This window comes from Eschrichtius robustus, chromosome 9 (genome assembly GCF_028021215.1).
Source record: "Eschrichtius robustus isolate mEscRob2 chromosome 9, mEscRob2.pri, whole genome shotgun sequence".
In the NCBI taxonomy this organism is placed as follows: domain Eukaryota; kingdom Metazoa; phylum Chordata; class Mammalia; order Artiodactyla; family Eschrichtiidae; genus Eschrichtius; species Eschrichtius robustus.
The window spans coordinates 63,169,421-63,190,573 of NC_090832.1; the positions used below are offsets into that span (position 1 = coordinate 63,169,421).

Genomic DNA, 21,153 nt, shown 5'->3' on the forward strand with positions numbered 1-21,153 from the left:
TCAATGTCCATATATTCAGAATATTTATATGTATTGTTGTTTAGTATTTCCCTATTGCTTACATTTAATAAATTAAATTTCTAAAAAAAAATTCATGTAATAGCATATATATTAGATTTTTTACTATAGTTCTAGTTACAAATATTAACTATAATAATAGAGTGTATTTTATTCTCTAGTTTTTAAAATAAAGAGATTCATTTTTACAGATGATTAATTTGTCACAATATGACAATTGATCACAACTCTTTTAACCTGTTAGGTAACATAAAAGTATAATGTTTTTAGATGGGGATGTTATATTATAGACAATAAAGTCTTAAATATTTCCATCATTAAGTGTTATATCTAATAAAAAGTCAAACTTAGTAATGATCTTTCATCTCCATATCCTTAAAATCTGAAATGGTAAGCAAATTTTCTCTATTAGTTTTAGTAAAAATAGCTTAAAATCTTAAAAGAAGGCAATCCAATGATAGTATCAACTTTTTCTTATCTAACAGTTGGTCTCTGATTAACATTAAATTTAAAAATATGAATAATAAAATAAGTTAAAGATTGACAAGGTATCCTAAAATAGCATTTGAAGCATTGTATTTTCATAATAATTGTAGAGCAGCTATTTTTTTTTTAATAACTGAGAAGCAATCCTTAACCTTTATGAAAAGATTTTCCTTACTTCTAAAGCCTGAAAGTCAGCATTATAATGTAGAAACATTAGACAGGCAAAACACCTAGCAAGCTCTAGGAAACCAAAAATCTGCGAACGATGATACATATTGTGCTGTAGAAAGCAGACCTTCCTAACACAATATGGTTCACAGTAAGGCTTAAGGCATATGATTTTTTTCTGAAGAATTGTTATTGGAGAGTTATCCAGTCTAAATGCTAATATGACGAAGTTGACTGGATCATTAAAAAAAATGAAAAAGGAACCATGTACATTATCTTTTAGGTCTTTGTTCTTCAATAGACATATCAAATATATACACAGTCCTATTTCTTTGGGCCCATAATACAAGTAGGATTTAATTGTGTGCTAACTACTCTATGTAACACAAGCAATTACCTATTGTGAAACAAAAATAGCTATAAAGCAGGATTTCAATTCCAGTCAGAAATTCAGCAAATTATGCCACAAGGAATGTTATTTGCACAACTTTTCTCAGTGCAACATCACCATCGTGAAAGGTGGCAATGATAATGTTACTACCTTTAAAAATGTACAAATTATTTTTATTAGAGATAATAGTACATACTGACTTTGACAGTTTTCTTTCCATAACTCAAAACAAAAGGAATGTATTGAAATTAGGTGATTTCTATAATTATTAAACTTTAATCAATGCATTAAGAGACAGGTAGCTGGTGATCTAATGCATAAGTTGCTCTTTCCTTACTGTATTTTTCAGACCACTTACGAGTTAGATCTAGATAAAGACTTGGTTTATGAGGCCGGTAATCCAGGTACACGGTATTACTGGTTCTTTTCGGAATAGCTTTTTCAATCTGAGTTCCTTCATGCCACTCATTAAAAGAGGTGATGGAAATTATACTGGGGTGGGCTTGGAGTGCCGCACTCAGAGCCTCCTCATAATATTTCCCATTGACTCGGTTGCGAGTGTTTTGAGTGTTCCATGGACGGATGCTGGTATCTATGTATCCTGGGCCCACACTTGGGATGAACATTAGGTCGAACTGATCACAAAAAAATTTTAGCTTAGCCCAGTTCTCATAGGATGAGCCATAAGTAAAGCCATTTGTGGCAAAATACGTATAAATTCCATCAAAACCACCTCGAAGAATTTCATATCTATGTTTTTTTTCTACTAGAAGTGCAATAAACAATGCATCATAAGGAGAGTTGCGAATGCTCTGAGACCCTGAGCTGGTTAACAGATTGGCCCATTTTTCAGCTGTTGTGATATAGGAATCATAGACATAAAACATTGGAAGAGCACTGCCGTTCTTAGTCTTGTACCTGTAAAAGGCAGGATGATTTCCATATCTAGAATACAAACATATATGAAAGCAAAATGAATATTCATAACTCATTTGCAATAGACAATAATTGTTTATGTATTGAAAATGAAGGTAATCAGTGCAGTTTAAGCACATTGTTCGCCTTTGGGGAATTAGCTATGTAAGTGTAAACATTAAAAATGCATTTTTAATTTTACACATTGAAAAATGAGATACTGGATACATTAAGACATTAACAAACAAGAAATTATACTGAGGTTTAGAAATGATGACTAACACAATAAAAAGCCCATTTTCTACATGAAAATACTTTTTTTTTTTTTGTATAAGTGATATATGTCCCACTGTTGCTGACATGATTTTGTAAGAGTATGGCATCTGTCACAGACTATTATCAGTAAACCCTTAAACAAAATGAAACTGTATTAATAAATTCTTTCCTTGTAATCATACTAAATGAAAATATTAGATGTGGATCTACCATATCTAATAGCAATTCAAAATTGCAAAAAACAATTCACATTTCATACTCTGAACTTTCTTTTAAAAAGACAACTCTATATTCATAAGATTTACAGAATACCAATTTAAATGTCAGATGACAGAAATCATAGTCTAATATACACATAAAACAGTAAAAACAGGAACCTGTAACTATTCATACAGAAAGTGAATTATAAGGAAATTCAGAAATGTTCTTTAAAATGATTGCAGTATTCATTACAAAATTAGTTTAAACTAATAATATGTCATACTATAAGTCATTCAAATCTCTCAAATATAATTTAAATATACTTTTCGTATAACAGTAATTATCATTGGATCATATAACAGTAATTATAGGACAGAAGAAACTCACTTGTCTATAATGTATTTGACATTTCGGTACATGTTTTTATCATCTCGATTCTTATATGGTTCAATGTGAAAAGTGACCTAAAACAAAAAATATTGATTAGAGAAAAAATTATGATGTAAAAATAAAAAGGAAATCATATCCCATATTTTTAATAAACTGACTTAATAACCTTAATTTAAGATGAATGCTTTTTCAATCGAAGTATAGTTGATTGTATTACAATGTTGTGTTAATTACTGCCGTACAGTGAAGTGATTCAGTTATACATATATACACATTCTTTTTTTATATTCATATTCTTTTCCATTATGGTTTATCATAGGATATTGAATATACTTCCCTGTGCTCTACAGTAATACTTTGTTGTTTATCCATTCTGTATATAAAAGCTTACATCTACCAACCCCTCCCCTGGCAACTACCAGTCCGTGATTCTGTTTCATAGATAGGTTCATTTGTGTCTTATTTTAGATTCCACATGTAAGTGATATCATATGATATTTGTCTTTCTGACTTCATTTAGTATGATAATCTCTAGCTGCATCCATGTTGCTGCAACTGGCATTATTTCATTCTTTTTTTTAATGGCTGAGTAGTATTCCATTGTATATATGTACCACATCTTTATCCATTCATCTGTTGTAGACATTTAGGTTGCTTCCATGTCTTGACTATTGTGACTAGTGCTGCTATGAACATTGGGGTGCATGTATCTTTTTGAATTATAGTTTTGTCTGGATATATGCCCAGGAATGGGACTGCTGGATCATATGGTAATTCTATTTTTAGTTTTCTGAGGAACCTCCCATAGTGTTTTCAAAAGTGGCTGCACCAACTTACATTCCCACCAACAGTGTAGGAGGGTTCCCTTTTCTCCACACCCTCTCCAGCATTTGTTATTTGTAGACTTTTCAATGACTGCCATTCTGACAGGTGTGAAGTGGTACCTCATTGTAGTTTTGATTTGCATTTCTCTAATAATTAGCGATGCTGAGCATCTTTTCATGTGCCTACTGGCCATCTGTATTTCTTCTTTGGAGAAATGTCTACTTAGGTCTTCTGCCCATTTTTGGATTGGGTTGTTTGTTTTTCTTGTTGAGTTGTATGAGCTGTCTGTGTATTTTGGAAATTAAGCACTTGTCAGTTGCATTGTTTGCAAATATGTTCTCCCATTCTTTAGGTTGTCTTTATTTTTTTAATACATTTATTTATTTATTTATGGCTGCATTGGGTCTTTGTTGCTGTGTGTGGGCTTTCTTGGCGAGCAGGGGCTACTCTTCGTTGTGGTGCGTGGGCTTCTCACCGTGGTGGCTTCTCTTGTTGCGGAGCACGGGCTTCAGTAGTTGTGGCTTGTGGGCTCTAGAGCACAGGCTCAGTAGTTGTGCTGCACAGGCTTAGTTGCTCTGCCATATGTGGGATCTTCCCAGGCCAGGGTTTGAACCCGTGTCCCCTGCATTGGCAGGTGTATTCCTAACCACTGCGCCACCAGTGAAGTCCTGTCTTTTCGTTTTGTTTACGGTTTCCTTTGCTGTGCAAAAATGACAGATTCTCCTATACCATTGAAATAGCATTTTACAAAATAATCTACATTTAATGTGTACTCTTATTCAAATAATTTATAACAAAATTACTTTAAAACATCAAAAACTAGTACTATAATGGACAATAATTTTCAGAATGCTTGTTATTGATGTCATTTATATATTTCTACCATGATAGCAGAAAGCAGTAACCAAAAAAGGTTAGTTATAATATAAATCAAGAAAAACTAAAAAATTATGGCTACCAAAACCATTTTATATGTCATTTATAACTAGTGGAGTAGATTAAGGGAAATATCATGTGTACTGTCTACTTATGATCTGCAAAAACAACTATGAGTACTTTATGGCAATATAATAAACTTATTGACAATATTTTAATTTTAGTTTGGTTTCTATGAAGCATGTATGGAATTAGAGACTTCTATGCTACTGCAATATAAAATGCCTTTGTTTTCAACCACCTAATTCAAGTGAAATATATTTTACATTAATCAGTGCTACTAGTTTTCACATAATTATAAAGTCAAACAGCATTTAGTGAAACTATAATTCTCTACTTTTAATAAAATAAGATTTCAGTAATATTATACAAAGAAAGTTTTTATTAGTAACAAAGTAAGGTCAATTTCATTTGTGCAGTATATTGTAAGTATGGCGAGGGTAGTTAGATTTTGCAGTAGCTCTGGTATGTATGTGCTTTTTAACTTCAATTGAAAGAAAAGTGGCAAGGGTATAGGTATTTTCATACTCTTATATAATGTAACCTTGGGTAATCTCCCTTTAGCTGTAACATTTCCTAAGTAAGTTTCCATTTTATATATAAAGGACACCAAATTTAAGCAAATATCCTATATTATAATGAATTTGCTTTTAAAGTTGCAAACTCTACATAGCTTCCTTCTTTTTTGTAAAGTGCAGATCAATACATTTATAGTAATTCAAAAAGCCATTATTTTATACAATACTTAATAAGTTAGAAATACGAGGGAAAATATTAATTGCAAGAATATTACCTTGTAGGTTTAGTGAATTAATAATGTGATGTATCACCATTCCACTGTTCCATTTGGAAAAATCTATTAGACCAATACTACAATGACTTTAAAAATGATAGAATGCTATATATAAAATCAAACGTTTGCATTATCTTTAGATGGGGAAGTAAGGGTCCTATAAATATTCCCTCATTTCATGCTTCTAATTTTGACCATGCGCCCAAAGTGAACTTTCTGAAGTGAAAATCTGATGATCCTGGAGAGTGATATTAGCAACATGATGACATAAAATCTTCCTACTATATAGTCCTTTTAAAATCAACAAATTGGACATTCATACATGAGCAAAAGTGCCTTTGTGGTGTTCTGGGACCTAGTGTCTTATTCCAAGGAACCCAGGAGTTGTCTCACCCACCACAAAGATGGTAAGAGACAAATGTCTGTTCGAGCTGGGGAACCAGAGGAGCCAGCCAAACTGCCTAGACCCCTTTTGTTCTTGCCAGGCAAAAACTGTGTCAATAAAGACCCAGGCAGGCACTCACACAGGAGACAGAGAACTTGCAGAAGTCTAGTCCTCCCAACGGGAGGCTCCAGCACATAACTGGAGACAAAAAAAAAAAAAAAAAACTAGTTTGGTTGCAACAGAAGGCAGTAGAGAAGCTTTCCTGGCACCATGCCTCTGCCCAAAGAAACACTGAAAGGGGAAAAGGAAAGCAGTGAGTGAGTACCCAGCTATCCCAGCTAGACTGGAAGTGGCTGGAAAAAATCATTTCTCCACCCGCAACTGGAGTACTAAGATGGGAGCTTTATAACTGGGGGTATGGAGGATATTAGGAACGATGCAAATTAGAACTTCAATTGGTGGGAAAGGGATTATTCTTAGCAGAAGTCCACCTGGGAGCCACTGGGATCACCCTACTGGATCTGCAGGTGCCCCCAGTGTACACAGTGCTAAACCCACACTTTCCCCCCACTCTGTGTTGGCTCCTTGTGTGGGCTCCCAAGTGCCACTGCAAGAGAAAGCTCCAGTAGACTGAGAGCATGCTCAGAAACCATGAACTTGAGCTATAGCAACCTTTTGGAAAACAAGAGAGGTTTCCAATAGCCAGCCTGGTGAACTGTAAGAAACAGAGAGGGCATAAATGTTTAAAAACTCACCCAAAAGAGGGAACAAGAAGACTGGAGCAGGTATAAATTCACAAAAACAGAGTAAAAACTTGGATAATATCAACACTACAGAATATAACATACCATCTGCTGAAGGCAACAAGAAAAGAGTTAAGAAGGTATCTACTACTTCATATGCAAAAACAACAATGCAAATCTAAAGGGATTATGAAACATCAAGGAAACATGGCATCACATAAAAATTATCTATTTCTAGCAATCAAACTCAAAGGCACAGAATATTGCAACCTATCTGATAAAGAGTTGAAAATAGATGTTATGAAGAAACTCAATAGGTTACAAGAAAACTCAGAAAGACAATTCAATAAAATCAGGAATAAAATATGTGAACAAAATGACCCTTTATTAAAGAGGAAGACATTTTAAGAAAGAACCAAACAAAAATTCTGGAGCTGGATAGCATGCAATGCAGAGAATATGCAGCAAGGCAGAGCATATGAAGATAGAAAAACTGACTTGGAGGATAGAAATTTTGAAATAACACAAAAGAAGAGGGAACTTAGAAAAAGAGCAAAGAATTCCTACATGATCTATGGATATCCATATATCCTGACAAATGTCGGAATTCCAGACAGAAGGCAGGGGCAGGAAGTTAACTTAAAGAATAATAGCTGAGAACTTCCAAAATCTGAGGAAAGACTTGGACATACAAGTCCACAAAGCTAGTAGATCATCCTAGTATCTCAATGCAAAAAGACATTCTCCAAGACATTAAAGGCAGGCAAGGAAAAAAAAAGAAGAGAACTTACAAAGGACTGCCAATAGGCTATCAGCAGATTTCTCTGTAGAAATTCAATAGGCCAGAGGACTGACATATTTTTGAAGAGTTGAAAGATAAAAATGGCCAGCCAAGACTACTTTATCTAGCAAAGTTATCCTTTAGATATGAAGAAGTAAAGCCTCTCCCAGACAAACAAAATCTGAGGGAGTTCACCACTATTAGATCTGCCTTGCAAGAAATGCTGAAAGGAGTTCTTCAAGCTGAAATGAAAACATACAAAATTACAAAATACTCTGGTAAAGATGAGAAATATACAGCCAGACTTAGAGAACTATAATTCTGTAGGAGGATGGTGTGTTAACTACTCAACTATAGTATAAAGGTTAAATCAAAGTAGGAAAAATAACTATACCTACTATAAGTTAATAAATATACAATAAAAAAAGAGGTAAATTGTGGCATCAATATGCAAAAGGGAGGAGCAAAATAATGGATACCTTAGGGGGTTAAAGATAAGTTTCTATAAACCTAAAATGGACTGTTTTATCTATGAGATGTTTTATGGAACCCCCCCTTGATAACCACAAAGCACAAATCTAGAGCAGACGCACAAAAGAGGGGGAAAAAGAGCATACCACCATGAAAAATAACCAATTTACAAATCTAGGCAGAAAGAGAGAAAAACAAATAATGGAAATACAAAACCAGACTGTAGTTGATAAGACTACATATTAATAATTGCTCTGAATGTAAATGGATTGAATTCACCAATGAGAAGGCACATAGTGACTGGATGGATAAAGAAACAAGACCAAACTGTATGGTGTTCTTAAGAGATCCCATTAAGCTTTAAGGATGCACACAGACTCAAAGTGAAGGGGTGGAAAAGATATTACATGCAGGTAGAAACTGCAGTGGAACATAAATTTCAGAATGTAAATTTAAACAGGACTGAAAAATTAAATGACCAAGTAGAAGCTAACTTTTTATGGAAATGTTTCCATGTGCTGTGACAATTATTTTTGTGTTTCTTCTGGTTATTTTCCTCCATATCAACAGATCTTTATAATTCACTGTACTTAAGCTGATTACTGTTAACTTTCTTTACAAAATTGTGTCTCAGCGATTGTCAAATATTTTTGTTTCTTTGCAGTTTTACTTTATAATTTTATTGACATAAATATATCTCCGTTGTAGTAGGAAAAATAAATGGTTCTGGTGATAAGGGTGATGTAGGAAGATCCTGAACTTACCTCCTCCCATAGACACACCAAATCTACAGCTAAACATGGCACAATCTCCTCCAAAAAGAACCTGGTGGAGTGACCCCATCACATCTGGCAAACAAGAGGGAAACCACATCAAAGCAGGTAGGAAAGGCTGAGATACGATCTCACCATAAACCCCATCCCAGCAGTGCCATACAATCAGGAGAGAACTCAAAACCCAGAGCTTCTCCCTGAAGAACAAATAGTTTGTATTTCACATCTGGCATACCAGTTTCTAAGACCAGCCCCTGAAAGATGAGTCCCCAGAATATCTGGCTTTGAATAGCCAAAGGGATGTAGCTCTTAAAGAGCTTGGATGCAGACTCATCCATCCCAGGGACCAGTGCAGAAGCAGCCCTTCAAAAAGCACCCAAATTTTACGTAAAAGAAACTCATTTGCTAGTTTTAAAAGCATTGGTCTGAGAGGCAAGGGTCTGCTGGGATATTCTATGGGGAAAGAGGCTGGAGGGCTCTATCTTCCTGTTCACCCTCTGCTTGCTAAAGCCAGCAGGTGCCATTTTTTTACTTTCTTTTCCTTTTTATCTTTTTCTTCTTTCAGCAGGTGCTGTCCCTGCACTCCCCATCTGCCTCACTCCATGTAGTGGGTGTCACTGTTGAGCTCTCCCTCTGTCATGCTCCAGAGCACCAGTATTTCCCAGAGGGGAGCGTCTACATGTCTGGTGACCTAGATTTTGCAGCTGCCACGAAGTGACACCTCTTGATCACCTGGACCTGGAGGCCAGGGGAGCGTGTGTCCTGGGTCCCATGGCACTGTAACTAACAACAGACAGTTTTTGGTAGAGTACCACTCCTACGGCATTGCACAGATATCCAACTGAAACATACCCACAGTCTTTCTGAGAAACACGCCTATTTCCTTCTGTAGCACCTTTGGCCTGTGGGGCAGGCTTCTGGTTTTGCACACTTATAAGAGCCTATAGAGGTACTCTCAGGGAATGGAGACAGTGGGCACAATCTTTGCACTCTCTGCCTTGCTCCAGATCACTGTTATCTTCAGAAAAGGAGTTATATTCTTATATCCTTGGCTGGTGCCCTGATTTTTGCAGCTTGCCAGGGGACGTCTCTATATCACTTGGCTCTGGTGGTCAGGGGGAGCTTCAGGTTTGGCACAGTTCCAGAATCTACAGAGGTGCTCAGGGTATGGAGGTCAGAGAATGCCATCTTTTTGCTCTCTCTCTACCTTGCTATAGCTCACTGTTATCTCCCAGAAAAGAACAGACACTTAACTGGAGCCCCAATTTTTATGACTGCCACCCAGCAAACACCCCCAGATCACCTGGCTCTGGTGGCCAGCAGGGCTTACACTGTGGTCCTACAGGACTGAATATATTTGCACTTGTTAAAATCTGCTGGCTGAGGGTCTAAATTCTAATCAGCCTGACTCTAGGTGCTACCTGAAATCCTCTCCTTAAGGACAGTGACTGGTCTCAGCACATCTTCAACTACTAGAAGCTATTAAAAATAAAATAGGCTGCTTAGACAACTACAAAGGTTTGAGACAACCAAGAGCTAGGGAAGGGCTGAATGATAAAGTTCATCTCATATGCAAGGCCAATGCTTTAAGACAGAGAGAGGTGAATGTATCATCAAATGCATAGAAACCAACACAGAGAGTCAAGCAAAATGAAGAAATAGAGGAATATGTTCCAAATGAAAGAACAAGATAAAACCTCAGGGGGAAAAACCCTTAAAGAAACAGAGATAAGTAAGTAACCTGATAAGAGTTGAAAAGTAATGGTAATAAAGCTGTAACCAAATTCAAGGAGAGAATGGTTGAACACAGTGAAAACGTCAACAAAGAGAAAATGTAACAAAGAGGTCACAGAGCTGAAAAATACACTAGGGAGGTTCAATATCAGACTAGAAGAAAGGATCACTGAACTTGAAGACAGGGCAAGAGATACCTAATCCGAGCAGCAAAAAGAATGAAAAACAGTGAAGATAAATTAAGGGACTTCTGGGACACTTGTGTGAAAGTTAGTTGGCTTGATGTTGTCCTATAAGGAGCAGAGAGAGAGAAAGGGGCAGTAAACTTATTGGGAGAATCAGTGACTGAAAAATTCCCTAACCTAAGGAAGAAAATACATCCAGACCAAGGAAGCCCAGAGAGTGCCAAATAAAATGAACCCAAAGAGAACCACACCTAGACATATTATACTTAAAAATGTCAAAATTAAACATAAGAACCCACACATATATAGTCAAGTAATCTATGATAAAGGAGCCAAAATATACAATGGGTAAAGGATAGCCTCTTCAATAAATGGTGTTAGGAAAACTGGATCACTACCTTACATCATATAGAAAAAAGAACTAAAAGTGGATTAACTTGAATGTAAGAATGGAAACCATAAAACTAGAAGAAAATATAGGCAGTAAGCTCAATGACATAGGTCTTGGCTGCAATTTTTTGGATTTGACACCAAAACCAAAGGCAACAAAAGTAAAAATAAACAAGTGGGACTACATCAAACTAAAAAGTTTCTGTACGGGAGAGGAAAATATCAACAAAGAGGCAATGGAAGAAAATATTTGCATATCATGTATCTGATAAGGGGTTATTATCCAAAATATATAAAGTTCTCCAACTCAGTAGCAAAAAGCAAACAACAATAACAACAACAAAAAAAACCTATTAAAAAATGGGCAAAGGTTCTGAAAGGATATTTTTCCAAAGAAGACATACAGAGGGCCAACAAACACACAAAAAGATGCTCAAAATCACTACTCATCAGGACAATGCAAACTAAAACCACGATAAGATACCACTGCATGCATATCAGAATGACTTATCAAAAAGAAATAAAAAGTGTTGGCATGCATGTAGAGAAAAGGAAACCCTTGTGCACTATTTATTTTTGGGAATGTAAATTGGTACAGCCACTATGGAAAACAGTAGGGAGTTACTTGAAAAGTTAAAAATCGAACTATCATATGGTCAGGCAATTCCATTACTGGGTATTTGAGGAAGACAAAAACACTACGTCAAAAAGATACATGCACCCTCATGGTCACTGCAGCATTATTTACATAGCCAAGATAAGGAAAGGAAACAACCCAATGTCCATCAATGTATGAATGGATTAAAAAAAAGGATGTGTATGTACATAAAACATATCCCACCATAAAAATGAATGAAATCTTGCCATTTGCAACAACATGAATTAACCCTGAGGGCATTATGCTAACTGAAGTAAGTCAGAGAAATACAAATACCATACGATCTCAATTATATGTGGAAAAGACAAAACAACAACAAAAAAACCAAGCTCATAGATACAGAGAACAGATTGGTGGTTGCCAGAGCATGGAGGTGGAATGTGCGCAAAACATACAAATTTCCAGTTAAAAGATAAATATAGCATGGGGATGTAATGTACTGAATAATGGCTATAATTCATAATACTGTATTGCATATTTGAAAGTCCTTGAGAGAGTAGATCTTAAAAGTTCTCATCACAAGAAAAAAAAATTTGGAACCATATATGGTGATGGATGTGAACTAGATTCATTGTGGTTAATCATTTCACAGTATACTTAAATGTCATATCTTTACCTTGTATACCTTAAACTAATATGTTACATGTCAATTATACTTTAATTTTTAAAAAAGTAAAAAAATTAAAGAATATCTCAAATGAAAATGGAAACAACACACAATCCTATGGTGTTACAAAAGCAGTTCTGAGAGTGAGAAATGCATATATTAAGAAATGAAAAAGATCACAAATAAACAACCTAAAACTTTGCACCTCAAGGAGCTAGAAAAGTAGCAAACTAGTCCCAAAGTTAGCAGAAGGAAGGGAATAATAAAGATCCTAGCAGAAATAAATAGAGACCAGAAAAATTATATAAAAGATCAAGAGGTGGTTTTCAGGAAAAAAAAAAAAAAAAGGAAAAGGAAAAGCCTCAAGCATAACTAAGAAAACAAAAGACTGAAATAAAGTCAGAAATGAAAGAGAAAAAATTACAACCGACACTACAGAAATATATGTGATGATAAGAGACGACTATGAACAATTATAAGCCAAAAAATTAGATAACCTAGAAGAAATGGATATTTTCCTAGAATAATTTAACCATCCAAGACTGAACCAGGAAATGGAAAGTAAGAACAGACCAATAACATTTAAGGAGATTGAATCAGTAATCAAAAGCATCCCAACCCTGAAAACCCCAAGACCAGATGGCTTCACTGGTGAATTCTACCAAACATTTCAAGAAGAATTAATGCCAATCTTTTTCACTTCTCTCAAAAACTGGAGAGGAGGGAATACTTCTGAACTCATTCTATATGCCAGTATTACCCTGATACCAAAGCCAGAAAAGAACCCTACAAAAATAGAAAACTATAGACCAATATCCCTATAAAACATAGATGCAAAAATTCTCAACAAAATACTAGCAAATTCAAGAATTCATTAAAAGGATTATGTACCATGACCAAGTTGGATTTATTACTGGGATTCAAGGATGGTTCAACATATGCAAATCAATAAATGATACAGCACATTAACAGAATGAAAGATTAAAATCATATGATCATCTCAATAAATGCAGAAACAGCGTCTGACAAAACACAGCATTCTTTCTTGATAAAAACTCAACAGATTGTGTAGAAGAGACACACCTAACTATATTGAAAGCAATATACACTAAACCCACAGCTAATATTGTACTCAGTGAAGAAAAAGTGAAAGCTTTTCCTCTAAGATCAGGAACAAGGTGCTCACTTTTACTATTCTTATTCAACCCTAGTACTTAAGTATCCTATCTAGAGCAATCAGGCCAAAGAAATAAAAGGCATCCAAATAGTAAAGGAAGTCACTATTGTCAGATGATATGATCTTACATATTGAAAATCCCAAAGACTCAACGTTGCAGGACATAAAATCAGTACACAGAAATCAGTTGCATTTCTATTACACTAAAAATGAAACATCTGAAAAATTAAAAAAAACACTATCGCATTCACAGTAGCTTCAAAAACGATAAAATACTTAGTAATAAATTTAACCAAGGAAGTGAAAGACCTGTACAATGAAAGCTACAAGACTTTGCCTGAAGAAATCAAAGATGACACAATATAATGTAAAGAGATGCCATATTCATGAATTGGAAGAGTTAATATTGTTAAAATTAACTGCCCAAAGCCAATTATAGACTCAACACAATCTCTATCAAAATCCAATGGCATTTTTCATAGAAATAGAAAAAACAATCCTCAGACTTGTATGCAACCACAAAAGACCTTGAATAGCCAGAGTAATCTTGAGACAAAAGAACAAAGCTAGAGGCATCACACTCCACTTTCAAACTATATTACAAATCTATTGTGATCAAAACTGTATGGTATTGACATAAAAACAGACACAGAGATCAATGAAACGAAGTAGAGAGCCCTGAAATAAACCAACACAGATGGTCAATTATTCTATGACAAAGGAACCAACAATATATAATGAGTAAAGGACAGTCTCTTCAATAAATGGTGTTGGGAAAACTGGATAACCACATGGAGAAAAAGAAAACTGGACCCCTACCCTTACACTACTCACAAAAATTGCCTCAAAATAGGTTAAAGATTTAAACATAAGACCTGAAACTGCAAAACTCTTAGAAGAAAACAGCTCCATGACATTGGTCTTATTAATGATATTTTGCATATGACAAAGCACAAACAACAAAATTAAAAATCAGTAAGTGGAACTAGATCAAACCCCAAAGCTTCTGCAATGCTAATGAAACAACTAACAAAATGAAAAGGCAACTACAGAATGGTAGAAAATATTTGCAAACCATGTGTTGGATAGCGGTTAATGTCCAAAATTTATAAAGAACTCATACAACTCACTTTTTAAAAATCTGATTAAAAAATGGGCAGAGGACCTGTAGAGACATTTTTTTCCAAAAAAGACAACAAAATGGCCAACAGTTACATGAAAAGGGGCTCAACATCACTAATCATAAGGGAAATGCAAATCAAAACTAAAATGACATAGTCATAATAACAGATGTGAGGTGCTATCATCAAAAAGATAAGAAATAAGTGTTGGGCGAGGATATGGAGAAAAGGCAACCCCTTTTCTTGCCTTGGGTAGTTCCTTCAAAATGAAATCACCTGCACCCCCATGTTCATTGCAGCATTATTTACAATAGCCAATACATGGAAACAATGTTAAGAGTCATCTATGGATAAATGGATAAAGAAAATGTGGCGCACACACACACACACGATGAAAAGCTATTCAGTCATGAGAAAAAAGGAAATGCTGCCATTTGTTTACAACATGGATGGACCTTGAGGTCATTATGCCAAGTGAGATGGATCGGACAATGAAAGACAAATATTGTATGATATCTCTTATAGTGGAATCCAAAATAAAATGAACTTGAAAAAACAGAAAGGAATGGTGGTTACCAAAGGCTAGGAGGTAGGGAAATGAAAGAGATGTTGTTTAAGAATATATACTTGCAACTAGTAGATAAATAATTAAGTTACGGAGATCTAGATCTAATCTAACAGTGATTATAAACAACAAAACTGTATTACATTAAACTTGCTAATAAACTGTATCTTAACTGTACCCATCACTAGAAGAAATGGTAATTGTGTATCATGATAGAGGTATTAGCTATCAATGACAGTAATATTGCAATATAAATGTATCAAATCCACATTATATACCTTAAACTTACATAATTTTATGTCAATTATACTTCAATAAAATGAAAAATTAAGCAAAAATCTGATGATGCTTTTCTCCTTCTCAAAGTCCTCCACTCACTCCTTCACACCCTCCATTCCCCACTACAATTAGACTGAGGCAGATCTTCCTACCTACCATCTTCCTAGGTGGTGCCATCATACTCCTCCTGCAAATACTTGCATTTGTCTCTGACCTCCAGTAGATTGCAAGGTCTCAAGTGCATAGAAAATATCTTATCCTTCTTAGTACTACCAGCATCTCCAACAGTACCTGCCACATAGCAGACCCTGAATGCATGCAGGAGTGAATGAATGATTTCCATGCAATAGGTAACAGTCAAATTAAACTCTAGGTCTGCCACTTATATACCTCATTTAGGTAATATTCACCAAGTTTTCACCATAAATTCATATTATTAATTTAAGAACAATAAGGCAAAAAGGAAAAAAAAGAGCTCATAGACAGTAAAACATGTTTTCAAATGGAGCTGAAAGATCATTTAGAAAAGAACCACAGACATACTACATGCAAATTTCACATGGTCGAAAATCTGCAGAAGCCTGAGAAGCAGATATTATGACTCTAGAGCAATAGGCCAAATAAATAGTGGATGGTGAAATCAATACTACGAGAAATGTGATTTATATATAAAGTAGAAAAAAACTTGCTCTTTTAAAATATGATACTAAACTTATTAAAATGCAAGAATACCACCAGTGACTGAGTTAGTTCTTTCCCTTCAAATCCTGATTTTCTTTAACCTAGATGGATGGTTTAATTCAGTCAGGTTTGATGTGATGATGTTTTACAGTAATCCACAATCTGAGTGGCTTTCAAAGACAAACACTTGTTTATTGCACACAGGTCTATGGACTGGCTATGCTGGCTCTGCTCGACTGTGGATCAAGTTCAATTCTGCTCCACATGTCTGTCAATCTGGGTCCTAGACAGAAGGAGCACCTGGGGCATGCTGTTCTCATGGAAGAGGAACACAACCATTGAAGCACATATAATACTTCTGCTCAGACATGGTTTTCTTACTGTTTTCAGACATGACATTTTCTTACATCTCATTAGTCAAAGCAAGCCATGAGGCCAAGCCCGACAGCAATGGGGCATGAGGTATACTTGCTCTTTCCATAGAGGGGAAGGAAAACAGGAATATTTGCTAAAAATGATACAATCTATCAAAACATATCTATCTATCATGTTTCACACAAAAAATTATTTCTCTGCTGTTATTAATGATAGAGTGGTAAATATCCAGCACTGATATTTATAGTCTCTACAAAACCAGCCTACTCAATGACAGTCAAAAGTGCTACAGTGTTTGCTCTAGTGACTATGCAGACAAGTAAGTATATGTATAAAAGAGCAAATACTTAAACCTTTTTGAAAAATGACTTACATTTTAGTTTTACTTTTCCAAAAAAAAAAAAAATTACATTTGCTAAAGATAATGTAGAACAAGTAATAAAGTGTCAAACATTTTTGTTATTCCTGCATGTTTGTTTATGACTTAAAAAGCACCCACCTAAATGACTTTTAGTTGAAGTTAATAAATCAAAATCACAATTACAACGTACTTAGTAATGAATATTAGTTAAAACATTATGTAATCAAAACTAATGAGCTATGAAAAAAGCTTAACCGTGAGACAAATTAATTCCTTAAAAACTCTCTATTCCTAAGAAAAGAATGAAAATAAAAAACTTTCACCTCAAAAAGTAGAAAGAGAAAACAAACCCAAGCAAAGAATGAGAAACACATTAATCAAGCATGAAATAGAATTAATAATTATAATCATTAGAATATTTTAAAAGTAAAATCATCAATAAATTGAAGGACTGTTTTTGGGGAAAGGGGCTAAGTAAATCTATACTAATCAAATTGGGGAAAAGCGCAGATTATTTCCTTGGTTTGAAGATTAGCAAGCAAAAAGAGTTGTTAATAATGGACCCACTTATTTTACATATAAGGTTTCAGGTGTGATCAGTTATGTACACTACAGACCCCAGTTTATCAGCATAGAACTCACAATACTATTATTCACCTATTTATATCACACTGCCTTAAAAGTTTCACTAATTCTAGTAATTATCATTAATTAAACATTAACTTGTCCTTATATTAGGAAACAAAGTTTTCCATTCTTTACAAAAACAGAATTTATTATACTTCATCTAATTATAAAAAAAATCGATGCAGAACATCAATACAACAGAAATCACACAAAAATACTATAAATAAAACCATCTTACGGTTTCATCCTGTAATTCTATAAATGAAGCAGATAAACCAAGAAGATGAAGTAGTTAATATAAGATTCCAGAGCTACTCAACTGGGACAAGAACTCCAGTCTCATGGTTCCTGGTCTATTTTTTTTAGCACAAGGCCAAGAAATTGTTCTAAAAATTTTGGAAACTATTACTCTGTCTGGTTCCAAATTTTTCTGATCATCATGTATACAGTCTGAAGCACAGAGAGATCAAGTAAGTTGGTGACTAGACCTCTTGGCCACATTCTCCTTCTATACAGAAGCTTTAAGCAGAAAAACCAAGCTATCTTCATGCATCAGAACATTTTACTTTAACCTTTAAAAAAACCTCCTGAAAGTACTAGAATTGCCAGTTCTCCTGAGTTGTGAAGGCCTCTTACTTCCCATCTTCCAGGATTATAGTAGGCCCTGGACAAAAGAGTGGCCTTTGGACCTGTTCTGTGGAAAATAAATCGTATTTATCCAGTCTCAGACCTGATGCCAGAACCTGCAGGTCTGTCTACTTGCAGATTTCAAGTACCAATAAGAGCTCACTGAATGAAACTGAGGGACATGGAAGATGACAGCTCTTGCCAGTCAGCTAATTTAAGAGATGCTGCCTTAGCTTCAGGATTGTAAAGTAGAAAGAGAAGGCTTCATTGACAGGAATAAAAACAAAAACAAAAACAAAAACAATTCTTGCGTATTTAGCTATTTCTCTTTCCCTAGAGTCCCATATCTATTCCCCAATAACTACAGAGTCTTTAAGCTGCAAAAGGAATATTAAGATAAAACTAATATTTCATATTTTTATTTGGAAATAAATATTTCAACTGTGATCCACATTATCTCTTAAAAAGCTTACTCAGTTGCTTGTACTGGACAAATTCCATTAGGCTATACAAACTGCAAGAAGTCTCAGAGTAAATGAAAAGCTTCAGCAATTTTTAAAAGTGATAGCAACCTGAGAACTCAGGGTAAATAGTCTCTAGTTAAAAGATACTCTAATTCATGTTTTGAATAAGATTTGAAAACACATTTGCATTGAAAAAGAATAAACTTAAAGAAGAATGAACAATCTGAGAAGTAGAATTATTAGACATGAAAATTAATGTGCAAGGACACAGAACAGCAGAGTGGATAATGCAAAAAACTAAACCAGTATCATGAAGATCATGAATAAACCTTTCTTTTACACTTCACTCTAAATGATTCCTGTATTACACATTAGATTCTCATATAAAGTGCCTTGTTTCTAGACTCTGTATTATGTTTCACTGATCTCTTTGTGGATACTGATGCTAATGCGATACTCTTAATATCTGCCATTTTTAAATACATCTTAGTATCTGCAAAGACACGTTTTAAATGTTTAATAAACATTTTTTTAAAAAGTCTAAGGTTTTTCTTACACATTTATAAACTTTAGGGATAGCCTGTCAAATTCTTCATTTAAAATTTCACTGAAACTTTTAACTGGGATTGCATTAAATTTATAAAGTATATTGAAAATACAATACAAATATTAGAGAATGGACACTTGTGCAATTTTGGATCGTCCCATAAAATTCATGTTTCTCCATTTATGTAAGTCTTTCATTTCCTTCAATAAAATGCCAAAGATATCCCTGTATCTACTGCTAATGTTATTTTCAATGTAGTTTTTCCCATATTTTCTCCTGTAATATAGGAATCCTATTGGCTTATATATTGGGTTGGGCAAAAGGTTCGTTCAGTTTTTTCCGAAAGATGGCTCTAGTAGTGATGAGTTGTCTTTAACTTCATTCGAAATAGTTTTGTTAGATTGTGTTGCGACAGCTGTCATGTCAACGTGCATTAAAAAAAAAGTATCAAAATTGGTGAATTTTTGTGTAGCCATTTTAATATTGAAGATGCAAGAAAAAAGCAACATTTTCAGCACATTATGCTTTACTATTTCAAGAAAGGTAAAAACACAACTGAAACGCAAAAAAAGACTTGTGCAGTGTACGGAGAAGGTGCTGTGACTGATCCAACGTGTCAAAAGTGGTCTGTGAAGTTTCGTGCTAGAGATTTCTTGTTGGATGATGCTACACAGGTGGGTAGACCAGTTGAAGTTGAAAGTGATCAAAGCAAGACATTAATTGAGAACAATCAATGTTACATCATGTGGGAGACAGCTGACATACTCAAAATATCCAAATCAAGTGTTGAAAATCATTTGCACCAGCTTGGTTATGTTAATCGCTTTGATGTTTGGGTTCCACATAAGTTAAGCAAAAAACACCTTCTTGACCATATTTCCGCACACAATTCTCTACTTAAACATAACCAAAACATTCCGTTTTTAAAATCTATTGTGATGGGCAATGAAAAGTGGATACTGTACAATAATGTGGAATGGAAGAGATCGTGGGGCAAGTGAAATGAACCACCACCAACCACACCAAAGGCTGGTCTTCATCCAAAGAAGCTGATGTTGTGTATATGGTGGGATTTGAAGGGAGTCCTCTATTATGAGCTTCTTCTGGAAAACCAAACAATTAATTCCAACAAGTACTGCCCCCAATTAAACCAACTGAAAGCAGCACTCACGAAAAGCATCCAGAATTAGGCAATAGAAAACACATAATCTTCCATCAGGATAACACAGGACCATATGTTTCTTTGATGACCAGGCAAAAACTGTTACAGCTTGGCTGGGAAGTTCTGATTCACCCGCCATATTCACCAGACATTGCACCTTCAGATTTCCATTTATTTTGGTCTTTATAAAATTCTTTTTTAAAAAATACATTTTTATTGGAGTATAATTGCTTCACAATGTTGTGTTAGTTTCTGTTGTACAACAAAGTAAATCAGCCATGTGCATACATATATCCCCATATCGCCTCCCTCCTGAGCCTCCCTACCCCCACCCCATCCCATAATTCTAGGTCGTCACAAAGCACCGAGCTGATCTCCCTATGCTATGCTGCTGCTTCCCACTAGCTATCTATTTTACATTTTGTAGTGTATATATGTCAACTTTACTCTCACTTCGCTCCATCTTCCCCTTCCCCCCACCCCCATGTCCTCAAGTCCATTCTCTATGTCTGCGTCTTTATTCCTGCCCTGCCACTAGGTTCATCAGTACCATTTTTATTAGATTCCATATATATGCATTAGCACACAGTATTTGTTTTCCTTTTTCTGACTAACCTCACTCTGTATGACAGACTCTAGGTCCAGCCGCCTCACTACAAATAACTGAGTTTCGTTTGTTTCTTCTTAAAGTTGAGTAATATTCCATTGTATATGTGTGCCACATCTTCTTTATCCATTCATCTGTTGATGGACATTTAGGTTGCTTCCATGTCCTGGCTATTGTAAATAGTGCTGCAATGAACATTGTGGTACATGTCTCTTTTTGAATTATGGTTTTCTCAGGGTATATGCCCAGTAGTGGGATTGCTGGGTCATATGGTAGTTCTATTTTTAGTTTTTTAAGGAACCTCCATACTGTTCTCCATAGTGGCTGTATCAGTTTACATTCCCACCAACAGTGCAGGAGGGTTCCCTTTTCACACACACCCTCCAGCATTTATTGTTTCTAGATTTTTTGATAATGGCCATTCTGACCAGTGT

General features: G+C 35.0%; 1 protein-coding gene across 1 annotated transcript in view; it reads right to left on the reverse strand.

The window, feature by feature from the left end:
• Positions 1 to 268: 268 nt before the first annotated feature.
• Positions 269 to 21,153, reverse strand: part of MANEA (mannosidase endo-alpha) — a 68,770-nt gene continuing 47,885 nt past the window's right edge. The window contains exons 4-5 of the mRNA XM_068551488.1: positions 2,843 to 2,919; positions 269 to 2,008 (exon numbers count right to left, since the gene is read on the reverse strand). Coding sequence (XP_068407589.1) covers positions 1,351 to 2,008; positions 2,843 to 2,919 — 735 coding nt within the window. The 3' untranslated portion in view covers positions 269 to 1,350. The remainder of the gene's footprint in view (positions 2,009 to 2,842; positions 2,920 to 21,153) is intronic.